At 31.0% G+C, this 22951-nt stretch overlaps 2 protein-coding genes across 2 annotated transcripts; both read left to right on the plus strand.

Annotated features, from left to right (window-relative positions):
• Positions 1-7862: 7862 nt before the first annotated feature.
• Positions 7863-13421, plus strand: LOC115987569 (receptor-like protein 13). The gene is made up of 6 exons (XM_031111149.1): positions 7863-8499; positions 8679-8837; positions 10537-10611; positions 10742-10888; positions 11701-11847; positions 11926-13421. The coding sequence occupies exons 1-6, from the start codon at positions 8118-8120 to the stop codon at positions 12720-12722; spliced, it is 1707 nt and encodes a 568-aa protein (XP_030967009.1). The 5' UTR covers positions 7863-8117; the 3' UTR covers positions 12723-13421.
• A 50-nt stretch (positions 13422-13471) lies between these two features.
• On the plus strand, positions 13472-14254 carry LOC115983289 (receptor-like protein 13). The gene has a single exon (XM_031105941.1). The coding sequence runs from the start codon at positions 13473-13475 to the stop codon at positions 14217-14219; it is 747 nt and encodes a 248-aa protein (XP_030961801.1). The 5' UTR covers position 13472; the 3' UTR covers positions 14220-14254.
• Positions 14255-22951: the final 8697 nt, after the last annotated feature.

The following is a 22951-nucleotide window of genomic DNA, read 5'->3' on the forward strand; positions in this document are numbered from 1 at the left end:
GTGTCTTTGTTCTTTGTTATTAGTTTATTAACACTAAATTGGATTTTTTTTGGATTTTTTTTTCTTATACTTCGCCTTACTAATTTGAAAATTCTGGCTCCATCCTTGCCTACCTTTGTATTAGTAGTGGATGTAGCTTTCCTGCTTGTTGAATGGATTAGACAAGAACTAAGATAGAGAGGAAAACATGAATGAGTTAGATAGGAAAAAAACAAATATGTGTTGTTTTTCTTCTATTTTCTTTTATTTTTGTGTCTCAAAGATCTAGGAATTTGGTATATTCCTATAACAAAGTGCAACAACATTATGAAATCAAACAAAATTGAAACCTCTTTTGTGTGAAACTATATCAGCAAGGCCATTAATTGGTTCTTTTAATTTACTTCCCTCAATCAAAGTATTTATTCATCAAAAGAAAATAAATTATCCTCTTGCACCCTTTTTTATTTAGAAAAGATCGTCAGGTGGAAAGACACCATGATGCGAACTATGAAGAGTCTTAGTTTGGTCATCTCAAATAAATTAAGATCGTCAGGTGGAAAGACCCCATGATGCACATTGCTAGTAGTTTTAAAAGATGAAAATAAAGGGTTATGCCATGTTACTTTTGAGGGAGATGCACAATTTGATGGCATAATGCAGAACCTTATGAGAATATTGTTTCATGGTGTGTTCTCTTACAATACGTAGGTCTCATAAATGTGCAGAGGCCTCCAAATATGAGGGGGATACTCTACTAGACAATCTAATATGATAACTTCTCTCATATATGAAGGATAGTCTTGTGCAATCAGCATGGTGTATTTCATATATGCTATTTAATATCAAACAAATGATTTTTTTTTTCCTTGAGTTTTTGGGATTTTCCCCCTCAAAAAAAAAAGAAAGAGTTTTTGGGATTTTTTTTTTTTTTGGAAATGTTAAAGATACTACATATTTTACTATACATAATAAACGAATGTGATTAATAGATTTTAAAAATATAATATATGAATATTTGATTTTTTTTGGTAATTAATAACACATCATTTTATAAAAACAATATAATAAAATTTTTGGTATCTTTAGCATTCCCCTCTCTCTTTTCTATAAAGAGATATAAATTTGGCTCAGTTGTTATCTTGTTGGGCCAATATCACCTCCTGTCTTCTCATTGGTAAAAAGCACATAAACTAGTCCGTTCTAGTATTTTTTTTTTCTTTCCTCATTGAAAATGAAAAAAAAAAATTCTTCTAAAAAAAATTTTTCTTCCTTTTTTTTTTTTTAGTGAAAAAAAAAAAAAACATTCATAGTGGTGGGTGGAGGATACAATGGACGAGAAGCCTTTAGTTGTCATGGTCAATGTAATTATCTCAAATAATACACAATTCATAATGAGCAATACTTCAAAATACAAACACAACAATTTTCACAATTTCTTTTACAAGAATCGAATTGACAAATTTTTATTGATTATCTAGGACAAAATTTAGGTACAATACATTAGGGGTTGCTCCTTAGGTTCCCTCTCTTAAAATTCTGTCATGTGGTTCCTTAACTAAAATGTACATTTTCATCCCATGAGGAAAAATCCGCATAGTAAAATCTTAAAATTAGAACCTAAAGAACAGTACCTAAGTATTGTACCTAAGTCTTGCCCGATAATAGACATCACTTTCTTACTACCATCAATTAATAACTTGCCACCTCAGTGATTGTAAATTGTTTTTATAATATTGTTTGTCTACGTAAACTCTTGGTCATAAGGAAAATTCTATCCTAATAAGTACTATGTTCTTGGAAAATGTTTTGTTGTGATGAGTTGCCCATGCCATTTACATTATTTGAGGAGACCTAGACTCAACAAAAGACCAAAACATCAATTGTCATCTCTTAACTCGTATTTATTGCCTTCTTGGAAAAAAATTTCATAATAAATTTAGTCTATATCACTAGTATAATTATGAACTATGCATTATTTGAGATAACTTACACCATGACAATTGAACAAAGAGCCAATTATTTTATAAATCATATCTTTTGCCTTTTTGGAAACTCTTTCATAGTAAATACTAGTCTATATCACTGTTATTATGAATTTTAAATTATTTGAGATAACTTGGGTCATGACAGTTGAAGAAAGCAACAATTGTCCTTTCTTAACTTATATTTATTGCTTTCTTGGAAAGTCTTTCCACACATGCACAATGTAAGTCTATCATTATCCTTGATCACAATAGAAGTGAAAAATTGTGCGATCTAAATGGTGTATTTCTTACACTGCTATCTAATATCTACAACGTTTATGATTTTTTCCTTGGGTTTTTAAGATTTCTCTTTTCTTTGGAAAGTATTAAAAATACTACGTATTTTACTACATAAACTTTTATAAATTAATGTGGTAATTAGTGTGATTGATGGATTTTAAAATTTTAATTAATGAGTGTTTGAATTTAGAAAAATCTCATTTAGCAAATATGATGATGCCTCATCATTTAATAAAATTAAAAATTTCTTAGAGATGCCTTGTGGGGAAAGAAACCAAAGCCACATTTGCTAGCAATTTTTTAAATTCTGATAATCCAGGGTATTTTCCTTTTGTGATGACCTCTATTTATTTATTCAAATATCATTTATATATCATTATTAAATTTTATATTGTAACTTTTCTTTTAATTTCATTTTCTTGCTTTTTGATATACAAAGTTACTAATTATATTTTTAAATTTAAGTTTTCTGACATCTACCTGTAACTTATTTTTTAAATGATTTTTAATTTACCTTAAATAAAGTGATACACAATGAAAGAAAATTGAAATCTAATTTCCAAATTTGATTTTGGTATTGAGAGAGATACCATTTGGTGTGTGGTCATGTGAAAGATTGGATGGCACAATCCATTGTGTGGAAGAGAGACATAAAAAATTGAAATCTCAAGTCGTAATAAGAAATTAACGTTAATGATAATTTGATGCACTCATATAATTTTATTTTTGTTAAAAAATTTAGGATTTCAAATGAATTGGGCTTCTATTAATCCCACCATTTTAGAGGCCTTCTTGAAGTGATGAAACTCACATTTTTTTAATTATAAAAATAATTATAATTTAAATTTTTTGCGGCCCTAGGCAATGGCTTAAGTGGCCTTTGCCCAAGGGCTGACCCAGCTCATTGCGCCAATATATATATATATATATATATATATATATATATATATATTTCACATTGGAGATACATCCTTATTTATTTTTAAAATATTCAAAGCATTTTCACCTATTTGGTGAGAGCACATATTCTTTTAGTCTTTTGCCTTTTCACAATGAAAATGAATAATTTTTTTCCCACCTTTTATTTTCTATTGAAAAGCAGATTCCATGGTGGTTGGTGTAAAGATATAATGTTAGTCAAAGTCTTCAACTCTTGTGGTCTAGGTTCGGAATTCATAATACGAAATAGACTAGCATTTACTATGAAAAACTTTCCAAGAAAGCACTAGATACGAATTTATAGAGATAGTTGATTTGTTGAGACCCAAGTCCTCAGCATTTAGTGGAGTACGAGTCTTCACAATTGCCCCAAAGTCTTTGGCCTTCATTTTCTTGAGTGTAGGTATTGTCAATTAATGCAAAGCTGGTACCAATAGTACCATTCAAACCAAAGACTTGGGCCTCTTCTTGAGTAGGACATAACTGCAAAATTACAGACCAAAGAAAACAAATCACCTGAGTAATACCAATGCTATGGCTAGTCATCGCTACGTACAAAACATTTTCTGTGAAAGTAATATTGAAATCAAAGTTTCCGGCCTCTTCTTGAGTGTGCATCTTCTCAAATAATGCAAAAAACTCCAAACCATTGAAACCAAAGTTTTTGGCATCTTCTTGAGTTAGGGCATTCTCAAATGATGCAAAGTTTAAAGGGTCTGGTTAATATATGCCCTTATGGCATACATTAACAAATCCGTTTTTAGAAAAAATTTATCGAAAATTAAAAAAGCTGTCAAAATTTTTTTAATTCCCGATAAATTTTTTTCCCAAAAATAATATATTATTGCATGCTCTTAGAGTACACGGTAATAAAATCCAAGTTTAAAACACCAATACTATGAACTAGTCATCGCTATGACTTTTCCTATGAAATTAAAGCACCATTGAAACTTAAGAAGCACGGACAATCATTTATGGGAATGACATGACACCACAAAATTTTTCTTAAAAAAATAAGACATGAGTACGGTACAAGCTTATAAAAAATTATAAAATACAATACATTTTTATTTATATTCTTTATATATTATTAAGCATTTATATTTTATATAATCCTAATATATATCAAATTAAGCATTTTTATTGATATTTTGTTTGCCTGCAAAGTATCTTCATATAGATATATTTTGATTTAGTATATATTTATGAATGTATTGATATTAGCACTATATTCAAGAACACAGATTATGATTCTACTTTGAAAGAGTATTCAATTCTTTTTGTTTTTGTGTCCCGACTGCGTTCTGCATTTTTTTTTTTAAATTTTTAAAAATGACACAGTTGGGAAAGAGTACTGAATATGAAAGTAATGGTACGAGCTAGTCATCGTTAAGCATCTTTTCAAGAAAGTAATGGATACGAAACTTGGAAAGCACCGTTGACGCTAAATTTTTTGGCTACGGAGTTGAGCCAAGTCTTCTTCAGTATTTTCTCAACAAAAAACACAAGTCTTCTTGAGTAGGACCTGATTGAAAAATTAAATCCGAAAGATATAGGAGTAAGTCAATTAAAGTATTTATTTATCAAAAGAAAGTGAATTATCTTTTTGGGTAAACTACTTTAAAAAATCTTAGGGGCCGTTTGGTGGTTTTAAAAAAAAAAAAAAATATATATATATATATATATATAATCCAAACTATATTATTAGTTAGGCAAGTTTTGAAACAAATTTGGTTTTTAACTAATAATATAGTTTGGGTTTTATAGTTATTTAAAAAAAAAAACCGCCGTTTGGTACATGTATTTAAACAAATGCTTTCAGTTTTTAAACAACATTACACGTATTTTCACGCATTTTTTCACTAACATGTATTTCTAAAATATACAAACAACGTTACTAGAACAACGCTACCTAACGGCCCCTTAGATTTTAAACTTTAAAGTGTTTTATTTATTTAAGTTTGTTGTTTAAACTTTGAAGTGCATGTTTCATATAAAATTGTGAGCTTAACTAATATGTCCCATTTAAAAGTGTGGTGTTCTTTTTTTTTCTTTTTCTTTTTTGGAACGTACTTTCCCCAATCTTTTCTCCTACCTTTTTAGTTTATATTAATAAAATAGAAAAATATTATCACAGTCGTGGGTGGAAAACTCACCATATGGATGCCAACTCCTAGTTTAGGTCTTCTCAAGTATTTTCAAAGAAAGCGTTGAAGAGTTTGTTTTGTTTTTTTTTTGTTTTTTTTTTTTTTTTTTTTTTTACTACGTATGTTTTCATTTGAACATTTTTTAAGATGAACAAAACTTAAGTATAATACTTAGATGTTGTTTCTTAATTTCCTTTCTTAAGATTTAGTCATGTGACTATACCTAACTAAAAATACACTTTTATCTCATGAAAAAAAAAACAAAAAATTACATGGCTAAATCTTAAGAGAAGAACCTATAGAGACGAACCTAGCCTTGGACGCGGGTAGGCGGGCGGGGGTATGGCCCCTCCCAAATTTTGAAAAAAAATTCTTAGTATGTTTGTACACAAAGAAAATTTTCAATTTGTCCCAAAATATGCAATCTTGGCCCCCTCCCTCCAAAAAAATTATAAATTGGCCCATGAAATCCAAAAGTATATGTTCTATTCTATCCCTTTGCCCAGCTGCCTAAAGAATAATTACAATAACCTTTGAATAATAACCAAAAAAAAAATAAAATTAAAGCACAAATTTGGTCCAAAGAAACCCAATTGCCCAAAAAATAATATGAATTACATGCAGACAAAGAAACCCAATTGCCCCAAAAATAACATGAACTACCTGGAGACAAACTAATATTGACAACAAAAGTAAAGAACAAATTTGACATTATCAAATGTATGATTTTCAATTCATAGTTCACATGGAGTGAATTGTGAAGTGCTTAATGTCATATTTTTTAAGTTACTTTTCAAAAAGTTTTTAGTTGTTTTTGCTATAATAATAATGTTTATTTTTTTATTAAAAAAATTATATAATGAGTTTACTGTAATAAATTGTTTGGTAATGTTACTTTTTAAGAAATGGGAGAAATTTGTCAATCTTATGTCAAAATATTATTTAAATGGTCAGGTAGATGTAGGATAAATTCCTTATAATTATTTATTGTTGCCTTTTTTTTAAGATCATGGAAAAATAATGTTCAATTTTGATTTTTTTTATTAAGAAAAATTCAAAATAATTTAGAAGCTCATATTGAAAATGCAGTATTGTCAACATCTAGTTTGATGTCCGAATTTCTAAAATCCATCAAATAAATTTTTGAAAAATCACCATATATAAACTTGGTAATAGTTCATTATAGAATAATCTAGAATTACCACGAATATATTATGATGTTAATAAACACAATGCAATTGAACAAGCTTATGTTAAGTTTGGTCTATACCAATTTATATATATATATATATATATATAGGAACAATACTTAAGTACTGTACCTAAATTTTATTCTTTTAAAATATATATAGACATTTTTCCATCAATTAGGAATATTATGTAAAATAGTAAAAGGAAAATTTGAAGCTTTAACCAACACCCTATGCATTATTAGAGAAATTGTTCCCCCCCCCCCCCGCGGGACACCCCCCAAAAAAAAAAAAAAAAAACAAAGACAATCAATTGTTTCACTGTGACGTGGACCGGTTTATAACAGTATATATAAGTAGGATGCTGGTGGTCTATTCAATTTTAATACTGTGTAATGCTATTTTGCATGGACATCGAGATGGGTATGGGTACGGGGTGCGACAATTCTTGAAAAATAAGAGTACAATGTGTTAGGTGTTAGACAATTAATTAATATTTATATTTAGGTATATTTTAAAATATTTTTAGACATAATTTTTGTTTATTTTAGGTTTTAAATTAAGTAATAACAGCAAAAAAGTACAATAACACCCAATGAAGTACAATTCTCCATAGTAGAGCACTTGAATTGCCTGATTCACTAGTGGAAAACTATCAATCAATCTATTAGTACTCATTTTATGTACAATATTTAAATTTAATAAACAAACAAATTGTACCCAGTCACAACAAATGCCAAACAAAAAAACAAATGCTAAACAAAAAAACACATAAACTTATAAAACCCAGAAAACCAAAAAATATGGTCTAAAAGAGGCTTGTACCAAAAGTTGTTTCAATTTGGTCAAAGAAATAAAATATTTCAATATCATTTCAAAATTATGGTTAATTTTATATTATATATATATATATACACACATATTTAAAAGTCTTTATTATAATTATAATTTTATTTGTCTCACATAATATATTTTAATAATAATTATACGTAGATTTTTATTTTTTATTTTTTCCTAAATAAGATACACCAATTGTTAGAATGTTAAATAGAAAAAATATAAAATAAAAAAAATTAAAATTTAAGGCTAAAGCCTACAATACACGGCTGTGTCGGTAGACAAGAGACAGTTTTGAAGAGTTGAAACGGTTTATTCAAAACTTTGAACTTTATTAGAGAGTTATTCACAACTTTGTATGGGACCACACCATACAGGCTGGCCGGACAAAAAACAATGAATAGGCTCATAAAAACAATTTCTTTCTTTCGCTTTATTTTCAGTATCATATAAAGTAAATTACCTTCTGGCACCTTTTTTTATTTAGAAAAAATCGTCATCATAGTTGGGTGGAAAGACACCATGATGCAAACTGTGAAGACTTAGTCCAAGTCATGTGAAATAATAGATGTAACTTGTTGCTTTTGGAAAAAGCACAAGATATGATTTGAGAAATTTGTTTGTGTAGTGGGTATATATAGGAGAATGGTGGTAATGTTATTTCAACTCAAAACCTATTTTGCTTTGAAGTTTAAATCAGAGCTGTGCAAAAACTTTGTTAGTCTTATTGTTATAGAAAATCAGAAAAAGAAAAAGTAATGGAGTTGCAGGGACGTTATTGGTGGTGGCCGGTGGTGTTAGTTTTGGTTCATTTTGGTATGAATGGGTGCTTTGGTTGCTGGGAGCAAGAGAGAATTGCTCTCTTGGAACTTAAAGCTTCCATTGTCAACTACACCGATGAATATTATTTTCCTCATTGGGACTCAGTCGACAAAGAGAGTGATTGCTGTGAGTGGGAAAAAGTCAAGTGCGACATCACTATTAGCCGTGTAATCAAACTTGCTCTTAATAATACGATTTATTGGAGTGGAGAAAGTGGGGGAGGTTGGTACTTTAATGCCTCTCTGTATCTTCCATTTGAAGAGTTCCAGTACCTCGATTTGAGTTCAAATTCCATTCTTGGATGGATCCCAAATGAAGGTACTAAGTTTATATCTTAAAAAAAGTAGGTAATATTTGTCAATATTTTACTTTTTTCTATTACCTCTTTGTTTTTTTTAATGGACGTGAAAAAAATTAGTCGCATGTTAGAATCATTTTATACTGTTTTGTGGGAATATATAGTTGCCGACATGCAAATTGAAGCATCTAAATTGCAGGTTTTGAAAGATTCTTTACGTTGGGCAAGCTGGAAGTGCTTCACTTGGGTGATAATAGTTTTAATAACAGCATTTTACAATCCTTTAGTGGTACTATTGCTTCGCTCAAGGAACTACATTTGGATTTCAACATTTTGAATGGATCAATCCACATCCAAGGTAAAATTATCATTAATTAATTTGCAAATGAAGATTAGAAGAGTGTTTCATGCTTAATGAGAATGTAATATTTTTTTATTCCTCTCCTATATCGATCATTGAGATTTATATAACTAAATTTCACCTTTTTTTTCCGTTAGTTCTTTTAAATGTTTGTCTATGGAACTATAGTTCCTTTAAGAAAAACTAAATTACCGGCCATTTATATTATTGGGAAATGTTAGTGGGCACTTTCACCTAATTAAAAATTAGTATAAATTAATGAAGTGACTGAAAATATTACTTAAATGACAAGTGAAATTTATTAAATTAGTTTTATTGGCTCTACATCTTAAAAAGTTAGTAAAAAATTTGACATCAATTAAAATGATTTGATATAAGGTTATTTCTTAAACTACCCCATATTGATAGACCTCTTCTTTAAAATATATGTGTGTGTATATATATATATATATATATATATATATATTGTTAGACATCTTAAGACTCCATAACAATTAATTATTAATAAATTTAAGACAAATAGTATGACAATCGTTGGACAGTTTGGCCGACAGGCCTAAGGCGTCGGATTTTACTATTTTAGGCACTGGTCTGAAAGTCTATGTTCAAATCCCACTGTGAAATTTTGCGTAGCCTGTTATATTTATTTCTTAGAAATTTAAAGTCCCGTTTAATGAAAAATTATACCTTGCATTGGGTATACTATTAATAGGGTTATTATACCCTATTAAATGCAAAGATTCAAATGATTGAATTCCGTGCTTATTTATTGCCGTGATTCCTAGGAGGTGTATGGAAATGTCATGGATGATTGGATGCTTAGGTAACAATCTTAGATAATGTGAAAAAAAAAAGTGTGACTTGGCATTCCAAATGAAGAAAAAGAATAGGTAACAATAAGTTAGTAATAAAGTTTGGAACTTTGCTTTTTGATAAGTGATAAAATTTGGAACCTAGCATGTCATAAATTAGAAAAACCATTCTAATAACCCATGAGAGCTCTTGAAGTTGAAACACTGACAAAATTTAGGGGGAAAATAGGTAAAAATGACAAACTATTATATGACGACATAAATTTAAAGAAAAAACACACACACGCATTCACATGCCCTTTTTATTTTGGGTAAATAAGGATAACAAAAACAAGCCCAGTGGGTCAAGTTATAGGTCAAGTCATCAAATATAGAACAATTAGACTAAAATATTAGCAGTCATTCAGTTATATAATATAATGTTAGTCAATGATGACTCTTTTTTTAAGCTGACTAATTAAGTATTATTAAATGATCCAAAGTCCAAATTATCTTCATCCTCTAACAAAACAGAATGGATGAATGAGATAGTTAAGAGGAATAATTTTAGAGACATAACCAATCACACATTTAATTTTACAATTTACTAGGTTGTGTCACTGTGAATGGTGGATATTTTCTACTTTATGCAACTCACTACTTCATGCAAACCACTCAAACTCACATAAGTCAGCAAATTATGAAATTGGATGTGGGAGTGATTGTCTACAAGAAGTCCAAACAGTATGTACAAGAAACCCAAACAGCTGGCAAATGGAAATGAACATTACAATCCTTGTTAAAAAAATGAATTTAAGATTCTCAAATTGAAATTCAACCTTTAATCTAGACAAATTGAACTACTAAAATCTACAATCTTTTAATTAATTTGTTTTTTCATGTAGACTTCAAAGCATTTAACAACTTGGAGGAGCTCTACTTGGGCGGAAATTATATCAATGATTTTGTGACAACGGAAGGTATGAGTATGACAGCTTGTCAAATACATGTTCACGAATTAAAACAAAATCCTTATTTTACATGGTATGCCGTATGCTTAATGAAACTGCAACATTATTTATTTATGAAATATTTTATTTTTCCCTATAGATTCAAACAGCTTAAGTAAGTTGCAAGTCCTAGATTTGAGTGACAACAATTTTAATGCACGAATTCTTGAGTCAGTAGTTGCCTTCCCATCGTTGAAGATATTAAACATTGGAGAAAACAATTTGGAAGGATCGTATACTACTAAAGGTAAGTTATACAATTCTTAGACTCTTATATACACAGTAAGATAATCATTACCAGCATAATTTTAGAAAACCATAACCTATTATAAACTTTTTATAAATATTTTTCATTAAATTTCTTTTAAAAAAAATGAAACTAAACTTGTGTTCCTTAACATTTTAACATTTTAAAATAAATTTCGTATTACATTTTCCAATCCTTTATTATTCTCGAAAATAATTTTGCATCTCTTGCAATTCTAGTTATAATGATTTGGAATCACTTGTTAAAATTCCATAGTCTTCGAAAGAACATAGAGATCTTTTCTAACTCAATAAGTTTATGCACATAGTTCAAGACTAATGGAACTCGAAAAATGATTGTCATGTTTACTTTACCACTTTCTCAAGAAAATAACAAAAGCAGAAGTTTCAGACATTGAAAGTTTATTTCATGCTTTTGAAAACCATATTGTACGGATTTTGGATTTTAGAACAAAAAGGAACGAGTAAAAAGTCGTTATAGAAGCATTTACTTTTAAATCTGTTGACATTCTTGTTATAAAATTCCACCTAAATAGGAAAAATGTCTTTTACTATGGACAAATTATTCAGTTTTCACTCCTCTCACTGATGATGTTGATGATAAAAACAAAGTGGACATTTCTAATTCTTTCTTGGATTTGTTAAACCAAAATCTGTATATATTGCTTTTATTTAAACTTTACATATAGCATGCCACATATCTTGCTAACAGTAGTAACTATTTCATAGCATACCATATTACTAATTTTTTTTTTACAATTTCCATGTCTAAAAATTTTATTATTATTTTAGAGTTAGGTGCACTAAACAACCTAGAGCAGCTGTACTTGGATGGTTCATCAATTGATAACAGCTTCCTTCACAAAGTTGGAGTTATGAATTCTCTTGAAGTATTGTCAGTGCGAAACTGTAATCTCAACGGTAGCTTACCTGCACAAGGTAGGTTGCTTTCACAATGATATTTACTTAGGAAAGCTACAATACTAGAATCTAATCGATACTAATCTCATTTTACAGGCTGGTGTGAACTTAGGAAGCTCCAAGAGATAGACCTCAGCTACAATAATTTTGAAGGGATACTACCTTCATGTATGGCAAACTTGACATCACTTCGAGTATTGGATCTCTCTAACAATCACTTCACCGGGAACATTGTCCACTCCCCACTACCAAGTTTGACATCACTTCGAGTATTGGATCTCTCTAACAATCACTTCACCGGGAACATTGTCCACTCCCCACTACCAAGTTTGACATCACTTGAGCACCTCTCTCTGTCAAATAACGACTTCTTGATCCCAGCCACAATGTCCACCTTTTCTAACCTCTCAAAACTTAAGGACTTATTAGGTGATAACAATAAAATTGCATTTGAACCTGACTCTCATACTTGGATTCCAACCTTCCAATTACAGTTTTTGAGTCTTTCTAACGGACACAATGTCAATGGCACAACTCCTAGATTTCTTCATTACCAATATGAGTTGGTAGTGATTGATCTCTCTCACAATAATTTGTTCGGAAAGTTTCCCACTTGGTTGCTAGAAATCAGTACAAAATTGGAGTCCCTTTTCTTAAATAATAACTCTTTCACGGGGCCTTTCATGCTGCCATATGACATTTGTCACAACATTAGGAACCTAGATATTTCAGATAATCACTTACAGGGTCCAATCCCCATAAATTTTGGTTTAATTTTTCCAAGTTTAGAATATTTAAACATGTCTAAAAATGCATTTCAAGGTAGTATACCTTCTTCTTTTGGGAAATTGGTTTTCTTACAATTTCTAGACTTGTCTGAGAATCATTTATAAGGAACAATACCAATGCATTTCGGAATGGGCTGCCACAACTTATATTTTCTCAAATTGTCATATAATAACTTCAGTGGCCAAATATTTCCCACCCATTTCAATCTGACTAATTTAAGATCTTTACAGTTGGATAACAATCACTTTTCGGGAATGTTCCCAAATAGCATCTCAATATTAAATTATATTTTCACAATTGATTTTAGTAATAACCATTTTTCAGGCATGCTTCCAACGTGGTTGGGGAACATGTCTGGTTTAAATGAACTTGTTATGGCCAAAAATCAACTTGAAGGTCCTATTCCAGTCGAGTGGTGCAAAATTGTTAAGCTTTCATTTCTTGACCTTTCCGAGAACAATCTATCCGGCTCTATTCCATCTTGCTTCAATTCATCATATATTAGATCAGTTTATCTGAATAAAAATTGGTTGAGCGGTCCAATTCCATGTGCGTTCAAAAACAACTCTAATCTAGTTACATTAAATCTTCGAGATAACTTCCTAATTGGAAACATTCCTGATTGGATCGGCAACCTCTCATCCTTGAGCATTCTTCTTTTGAGAGAGAATCATTTAGAAGGTAGGATTCCAAATCAATTATGCCTTTTGCAAAACTTAAACTTGTTGGATCTTTCCTACAATAAATTTTCAGGTACAATACCACATTGCTTGAGTAACATTACTTTAGTGGCATCCTCCGAAAAGCCTATTTTTGGAGGTTTCTGGGCAGGGCTTTCTAGTTACCAAATTAGAATGCCATACTTGAAGACAAAATCAACAAATATGAAAGACTGGAATCCTACGGGTGATTTTATGATAGATGTCAGTGAGACAGATGAAGCAGAGTTCACAACAAAGAATAGAATTGACTCCTATCATGGAGACATTCTCAACTATATGGTTGGAATTGACCTCTCATGCAACAAGTTAGTAGGTGAAATCCCACCTCAACTTGGAATGATGAGCACCATCCGGGCAATGAACTTATCACACAACAGTCTAACTGGACCAATCCCTACAACATTCTCAAACTTGAAGCTGATGGAGAGTTTGGATCTTTCCTATAACAATTTAAGTGGTAAAATTCCACCTGAATTGACTGAAATTACCTATCTAGAAGTCTTCAGTGTGGCACATAATAACTTATCAGGTACAACACCAGAAAGAAAAAATCAATTCGGGACTTTTGATGAAAGTAGTTATGAGGGTAACCCTCTTTTGTGTGGACCTCCATTACATGATTGCACCAAAATTGGACCTCCTTCTACAATGCTAGTGGATCATGATGGGGAAGATGGGGGTAGTTTCATTGACATGGCTGTCTTCTACATAAGCTTTGTGGTGGTTTACATAACAGTGTTGTTGGGACTTGTTGCAGTTCTCTACATAAATCCTTACTGGCGTAGGGCGTGGTTTAACTTCATTGAGGTGTGCGTTGACAATTGCTACTGTTTTGTTGTGGTTCATTACCGTAAGTTGTTCAATTTCAGGCTTGCATAGCCTTGCATTTTAATGGTTACATGTATGTGTGTCTCTTCCTTATGGATTTTGAATCTAAAGTTTGAACTTTGAATAAATATATCAGTTATGTAAATTTTGAATTTGGCTGTTGTTCTAACTACAAAGATAGTGCATTTTAATTTTAGACCCCTTTCAAAACATTATATTTAACCAATTTTAAATCCAAGTTAACAATTAGATCTATTTTGGAAGATTTAGGCTAAACACATATTCATTAATATTATTATGCGAGTGTGGAAATTTAAAATATACAAGATATGATAATCTAGGAAACCAATAGAACACAATAGTTTCAAAGGAAAAACCTGGGGGAACTTGACCTTATAAATATGATTGAGGTGAACAATTTCACTATAGGATAGATATGTATAGTCAAAATAACCTCATTCTTTGTAAATCTAACTATAGTTACCAAACTAAGCTTTGAATTTCACAGATGTCTCTAATAGTGATTTGCTGCAACATGAACCTCTAGCCCACATACTTCAATGCCCCTTAGAAGATTTGAATCCAATGCAATTGATATTTGGAGATCAATAACTTGAATCCACCTATTTAAAGAGTATGTGAGTGATCATCGATAGAGAATTATTATGTCACACATTATTCTCGATAGAGAGCAGGATGCAAGTGGCATGCCAAAATAAAATCATTTATCACACAAAATTTTTTATAAGTGAACATAATGAAAGTTGGCATGTCTAGCTCACCAACCTTTCTTCTTCAAAACTACCTTCTGACTGGGCTGAGTGCCAGAGCGAACCTAAATATCAGAAATTAGTTTGATCATGATACTATAGAGAACTACAACAAGAAAGAACCTCTACAAGAAGCCAGTTATCTTAGGCTAAAAGCCAACCCCATAGAAATGACATGGAGGGATAGAGAGACCCTATTTGGCTTTGGTTTTTTCCTATCCCAACAAAGGGACAAAGACATGAAAGAACCTCAATAAACAAATTAGATCTCATTATTAATTGATCAGTCCAACAATCAAGTCGCGGGGGTCAAGTCCAATAACCAAGTCACATGAGTTGCATGAGTAAATTCCAAATGCACTGACAGAATCTCAACAAAGAAAACAGTCACAAATGAAATTTTCCCATTGCACAAGTACTAATCATATATAAACAATAAATAAACCTTGAGGACTACATCTCATGTGATAGATGGGACTTGGATTGTTCCCCCCAAAATTGCCTGGAATCCAATAAACACACACACACACAAATAAAATAAAATAAAATAAACAACTAGATCAAAAATAAAAGTTTTTTTTTTTTTTTTGATAAGTAATAAAGATTTTACTAATGGGAAAAAAAAAAGTACTTTATGTTCGCAATGATAAACACAAAACACCTAAAAACAAATGCAAGAAAATCAAATAGAAAGACGAACTGAAGACTGAACATCAAAAATAAAAGTAACTTAAGACAAATGATACATACAACTATAGCTATAAGAAATATTGAACACGCCAACTTGTAAAAAGGGGATAGGGTACCAAATTTGGTCATTGGGATTGGCTTATAAGTAATAAAAATTTTCAAGAAACTTACTAATCTTAGGAGGTTTTTTTTTTTTTTTTTTTTCCATACAGAAACAGATAGTTTCTACAAATGTAATTCAATTATTTTTATCATTCCTCTAATGGCTTTTAGCGATCTAATAATTATAGAAACAAATAAAAAAGTACCTAAATTTTTCTGCTGCCAGAAAATTCCTAAAATGTATCTTTAAGAACATCTATCTTTAGCTTTATATTCCATCTTTTTGAAACCATAATCAACCTACAGACCCTAAAACCTTCTTCCTTTATTGATAACAGGTGACTGAGGTGGTGTTAAGAAACAGCATAACAGGTGATTTCCTGGAATTCATCTACAAAACTCAAAAACTCGTTGGAAAATCTTCTGTAAAGATAATTTTTCACATTTTCAAGTGTTTGTTCTTATCGTTTTTCTCGCCATACTCTTAGTCCATTTCCAATCTTCGTCCTGGTATACATAGTGAGAAGAAGTATATTGTGGGTACACTCTTCTTTCATTCGTTAAATATATACTATTTCAGATGTTTCTGTCCACAGGACAGAAAATGGCTAACCTCTAAAAATGTTGATTCAATCAACCACAAATACATGTTAAGAATATATATGCATCCCCAGATCAGTTTCCCATGTGTCTAACATTTAAGTTTAACCTCTATTCACTTCGTAATTGCAAATTACTAAATTGCCCATTAGTCCAATATCAAATAAGTGTAAGTTATACTTATACATTAATGTTGAAAAATGACAAGCTTCGTAGACAATGGCTGCAGAACTTCTTTGACAACTATTTAAACCAATTTTGATTATGTAGGTGCATTTTGTTAGAATTTGGATGTGTCAATTTGAACAATTTGGCATTTTGTTATTTATCAAACTATTTGTACTAGATTATTTTGTAGGTCAAACTATTTGGCCTATGTGGCATTTTGAACTATTTAAAGTGGAGCTTATAGTTATTTTGAATTATAAGAATTACTGTCCATATATATGAGTAAGATGATTGATAGAGATCATGAAAATTGAATAACTATTTTTTATTGTATATATTGTCAAAAGTTTAGTATGAAAACTAAATTCATTCTTGGTTTTTTATTTATATTGATTACATTAGTTGGTTTAAATAATACACATGTTTTAAATTATACAAGAAATGTTATAAAAATTTTATGCATACCAAACACAAGAAAACGTTCGCAAGCTCATTTTCAAGGTCTTTATCAAACACTGTAAAATGAGATAGTTTTTCAAAAAATGTTCTTTGGAAAATGAGATAGTTTTCCATCAAGATCTGCTCCATCACTTCTACTCACCTTTATGGTCTCATCATTATCTACTCCTGCAAATGGCAAAGGAGAGTCAAGCATCTATAAAAACTAGCATATACAAAACCTATAAAATCGGTTATATTTTTCTTTTCTTCTTAAAGCTTAAAAACCGAATATGGGAGTTACCGTTAGAATTTGAATTAAGAAGCAAAACGCACCGTTTCTCACTAGAGTGCATTTATCAGAACGCAGCGTATTGCTTATGCCATATGTGTTAGAAATTGAGTCTTAAAACGGTGCCGTTCTCTGTGAACTCAGAAACTGTTAGACTTGGCACGAAAATCTGTTTATATCTAATATAACAAACCAGTAAAAAAAAAAAAAACAATAAGCTAGGATATAAATATAATATAGTAAACTTTGCACCAACCATCATACATAATCAACACAAATGGAAGTGAAGAAACCTGTTAATATCAATGCCTAATAAAGTCACTGTGATTCGTGTATAGTACACGGATTAAACTGCAAAAAGTTTCACGTTGGCATCAACTTCACCTGAATTTCCCTAGAACCCAAAACTTATAACTGCAATTAGTACGTCCAGTCATCCAGCATGAGAAGGCTAAAAAAATTATGTCTACAACTGTTGATCACTTCTTAAAAAGTGAGCTTTCGAATCTAATTCTAAAAAGCAAAGCACGAAGAGTCTGGTTTTAGGGATTGCAGCGCCTGAGGTTGAAGATAGAATATGAGGGTTACCGTTAGAATTTGAATTAAGAAGCAAAACACACCGTTTCTCATAGAATGCATTTATCAGAACGCACCGTATTGCTTATGTCATATGTGTTAGTAATTGAGTCTTAAAACGGTGTCGTTCTCTGTGAACTCAGAAACTGTTTAGACTTGGCGCGAAAATCTGTTTAGCTTAGCTCCTTGAATCACGGATTAGATCCGTATAATGTGGATTGGGCTTAATACTATAAATACGTTTGTATACCACTGAAATTAATTAAGCAAGAATTACTCAGTTTTACAATCTTTGCTCTCTCTCCCTCTCTCTCTCACTCTTCTTCATCTCCATCCTTTTCTTCTTCTCAGTTTCTCTGTTACTGACTTACTGTTGTTTACAATTGGATTCTTGCTTCAATAGTTGTTTGCACTAGACATAGATTTCTTCAGTATTTTCCAAAGAGACATTATGAAACATCCACATAAAAGGGAGAAACAATTAAATTGATGATCTTTTTTTTTTTTTAAGTGCAATTCAATTGATTACTTTCAGATTTTCGTTAATGATTGCGAGTAAATTCAGATAAATGCAACATACCAGCACAATTTCCCGTTCTCCATGACACTGAGGACAAGTAATCTGCACCATAAATGGGCCCTGTTGCATGGAAATCTGGATCGGCAGAAAAACTTCAAGTTAAAAATGGAAAAATACTTTTTATCCTCCATAAAAAAAATGTATAGAATAAAATCTTATGGAAAACTGAAGAATAACAGTCTCCTGCAGGAGTCCATCAGTCTTCTAAGAAGTGCTTGCTTATGCAAACTCTAAACTGGTAATAGAATTCGATGTGTCCATCTTCTAGTTTTCCTAGCTTTCTTTTTTTCTTTTTTTTAAATTTTGAGACAATTTTAGGTTATCATATGAAAGAATTTCAATGCTTAATACGTAAAATGAGGTGACCATAATTCCTTTTCTTTTGTAAAAAATTGAGAACATCACACTTTCAAATTCTTTGTTTTGTGTAAATTTAGAAATCATGGTTTTGATGAAGAAAATCCTCCATTTTATGGGAATTTTTAGCTAATCACGAACTACAATTGATGTGGACCGTGGTACTCCAAAGCAATAAAAACAACATTTCGGTCTATTTTGGTCTAGTTTGGTCTAATTCGGTCCATTTGTTCCACTCTTGTCCAATTCAGTCCTTTTCATCCATTTCCATCTATACAGTCCACGACGGTCTAACTCTTTCCTTCCGGTCAACTTTCAGTCTATTTGGTCCACTTCTATCCATTTAGTCCATTTCGATCTAAATCAGTCAACTTCGGTCGCTTTAGTCCGTTTCCGTCTACTTCGGTCCATTCAGTGCACTTCTGTCTATTTTGTCCATAACAATCTAACGCAGTCCACTTCAGTCCCTATAGTCCATTTCAGTCTACTTTGGTCCATTCGGTTTATTTAAGAATGTTTTTCATTCACATTTGAGGATAATCCATCCATGCGGTTTAGACCGAAGCTATTTGCATTTGGTAGGCAATACTTTTTTCATTTATATCATCCAAGTTACCGGGGCTTTTTTGTTTTTGTTAATTTTAACCTAGAAACAACGAAGAATAATAAACACTAAAGCAAAATGATAAATTTCTTGCTCATCATTTCTAAAATCAAAAAGATGTGATACTATAAAATGATAGACTGACTTTACAATTAACATGCATACATCAATTCCAGTAGTAAAGAATAATAAACAATATTTACAATAACAACTTGGATATCTAGAGGCAAGATTTTAAATGTTCTCTGCCTCAATGATAGGCTTATCATATTCTGCTTGCTCTTCTTTGGCATGCTCTTTCAATTCACGTTGCTTTGGAGTCAGATTCATTCACAAATGATTAGTCAGATAGTCAATTGGGTTCCTACCAATGTTGTCAATACCTTTCCGGAATGCAAACTGGAACAAGAAACCCCCTTTTCTCCTTTGAATAAAATTATGGGTCATTTTAGTCTATTTCAGTCAATTCCAGCCCAAATTGAAGTTTGAGCTTGTAGTAAGTTATCAAGTTGTATCTTTTTTTTTTTTTTTTCCTCCCACTTATAAGTAACCCACAAAATACAAATTCCAAAGCAATTGAAATTTTAATTACAAGAAAATTTTGGCACCAAATATGGATTGATAGTGGTAAGTAAAAGAGTGATGTTAGTCGTGAATTTAAATGAGAACTAGTAAAACTTTGCTAACTAAACTGTTATGAAAAATGTCATAAATTTTTTTGTGTATTGCTTTTTTTTTTTTTTTTGGGAGAAGTACTACATCAAATTGTTTTGTTTCTTAACAAACTCATGAACACAAAACCCCAGAAAAGAACACTCCAAACATGATGGTTGGTAGAAACTGGAAAGACACGAAGTCTTCGACTATTGTAGTCTAGCTAGGTCTTCCCCAATAACGAAAGGATTATCCAAGAAAGAACTATATAAGTTCTTGTCGTCTTTGTTAAGTTTAGCTGTTTAGGTCTTCCTAAATAATGCAAATTATTATATTACTAGTGGTCGATGCAACTTTTTTGCCTGCTGAATGAAGACTATCTTTCCAAAAAAGAAACAACAGGGTAATTAATTAAGAGATAGAGAGGAAAAGAAGAATGATTAGAGTCGTTGAAATACTGACATAGCTAGCCACGTGTTTCTTGCCTGCATTTTGATGATTGCATATTCACGTGTTTCATCTTCTTGGATTTTTATTCCGAAGTTGAATTTTTTTAATTGATCTTTATGACTGAAAATTTTGAATTTTTCTTCGTGTAACTCTAGTGGACGAAGATTAGGTTTCACATTTTTGGTTTAATTGCTGTTGGTAATTTAATATGTGATTCGTGCAAAGATAGAGAGAGAATTCACCTTCCCCATGTAAAGCTCAACAATTACACTCTATATTGTACCTCTATTATGATGCATATATACTCCCTCAAATGTACATTCCCCTGGCGATGAACAAATTGAATGACATACCAAACTATCCAGTCTCTTGCTCGTTTGTTGTGTTTTAAGCTTTACTTTTACCTAAGGATTTAATTGTTATTTTCAATACATTAGATTTCGATCTTTATATCATAAGTTGTCTATAATTTGCTTACTTTTTTATTTTTTAAAATTCTCAATTTCAATGAATTATCCAAAATTATGATATTATTGTTTGTCCAAGTGTCACATAATTAGTTAAGATCAAATACCATACTTTTGTTCAAGTCAATAGCTTTTTTTTCCTCTTACGTTATTTTTAGAAATCAATTTTAATGAATTTTTCCTTTCTTTTTTCGGTAGAAACTGGAAAGACACGAAGTCTTCGACTATAGTAGTCTAGCTAGGTCTTCTCCAATAATGCAAGTATTATCAAAGAGAGCACAATATAAGGTGCAACGAAAGCACCATTGACCCCAAGTCCTTGGCGTCTTCGTTAAGTTTAGCTGTTTAAGTCTTCCTAAATAATGCAAAATTTGTATATTACTAATGGTGGATGTAACTTTTTTATTACTAATGGTGGATGTAACTTTTTTGGCTGTTGAATGAAGACTATCTTACAAAAAAACAAACAAGAGGGTAATCAATTAAGAGATAGAGAGGAAAAAGGAGAATGCCTAGAGTCCTTGAAATGCTGGAATATCATCTCATCAAGGACTTACGTATTTGATATTTTCCTTGAAATAATAGGAGATGAAAAATTGTTCGAAACTGTCATTGGAATAGCTTTAAGAGAAACGCGCTTTGCATTATTATTAGGACCATTTATGCCTAAATCTCTAGCCTCTTCTTGATTTTAGGTATTATCAAATAATGCTATGCTCATAATACCAATGGCATTGGTTAGTCATCAATAAACATTATCTATGAAGAAAGTATTGGATACACCAATAAAGTCTTTGGCTTCACTTTCTCAAAAAAAAAAAGTCTTTGGCTTCTTGTTGAGAGTCTTCTAATTGCAAAGTCATTGGCGTGAGAAAAACAAATGACAGAATTAAGTCAATGGTGATCACCACGAAGAACTAACGCGCGGACAGACCAGAATTTTAAACTATAGTGGGAGTTTAAGTAAAAATAAAAAATAATAAAAATAAACTTCAAATAAACATATTAACAAACTATTAATCAAGGCAAACACCAAAATTATTTTTTCTTAATAGTTAATACATTAATAATTTAAAATGAAATCATCTATCAACGAAGACAAAAGACACAAAACATCATTGTTTCTTAATACGTTATAATTAAGGTAGACAATTTCGTACCGGGAGCTATTTCAATTTAACTAAAAGAATGGTATATTTTGATATTGGTCAATATTAACGTACTGTTTTACCACTATATATATATATATATATATATATATAATTTAATTAATTACCAAACGGAATGTAAATTTTTTTCTAATCATATCTCAACCACCTACAAACAATATTTTTTTAACTCTCTCTCTCTCTCTCTCTCTCTCTCTCTCTCTCTCTCTCCAAACCGTTGACACAAAAGTCTTTGGCACCTTCTTGAGTTTAGGTATTCTCAAATAATGCAAAGCTCATAACATGACCTAGTCATTACTACGAAACGTTTTCCATGAAAGCACAATTGAAACCAAAGTTTCTTGCCTCTTCTTAAGTGAATCTTCACAAATAATGCAAAACTCATAATATTATGAACTATTGTTCACTATGAAACCCTTTTCAACAAGGCACTAAACTCTGAATAGAAGTTGAGAAAGTACAATTGATTCCAAGTCTTTGCTCTTTTGTTGTGTCTAGGTCTTCTCAAATAATGCAAAACACATAATACAAGTAGTATGACTTAAGTTCCAAGCTACCTCATTCCAAAATATGACTTAAGTTGAACTGGCAACTTTTCATTCCAACCAATAGCAACAGTCACATTTGTGGCAATAATTCAAACCATTAGCAAAAGTCACATTCACATTCACAGTAATAAATTTAGAATAATCCAATTTAGCAAATATGAAGAGGTTTCATCATTTAAAAAACAACTTGTTTTAGAGGTTCTTGCAGGAAGAAACTAAAGCCACATTTGCTAGTAATTTTAAAAGTTGAAAATCTAGGGTTATTTTCCTTTTGAGATAGATGCACAATGTGTGACCTCTATCTATAGGAAAATTATC

This window comes from Quercus lobata, chromosome 4, assembly GCF_001633185.2.
Source record: "Quercus lobata isolate SW786 chromosome 4, ValleyOak3.0 Primary Assembly, whole genome shotgun sequence".
Classification (NCBI taxonomy): Eukaryota; Viridiplantae; Streptophyta; class Magnoliopsida; order Fagales; family Fagaceae; genus Quercus; species Quercus lobata.

What these genes read in the sequence shown, in the direction of transcription:
- LOC115987569 (XM_031111149.1), top strand. Translation starts at nt 8,118, where the DNA reads ATGGAGTTGCAGGGACGTTATTGGTGGTGGCCGGTGGTGTTAGTTTTG. An exon ending in TGGATGGATCCCAAATGAAG is followed by an intron (nt 8,500 to 8,678) that starts GTACTAAGTTTA and finishes TCTAAATTGCAG; the next exon opens with GTTTTGAAAGATTCTTTACG. An exon ending in TGATTTTGTGACAACGGAAG is followed by an intron (nt 10,612 to 10,741) that starts GTATGAGTATGA and finishes TTTTCCCTATAG; the next exon opens with ATTCAAACAGCTTAAGTAAG.
- LOC115983289 (XM_031105941.1), top strand. Translation starts at nt 13,473, where the DNA reads ATGCCATACTTGAAGACAAAATCAACAAATATGAAAGACTGGAATCCT.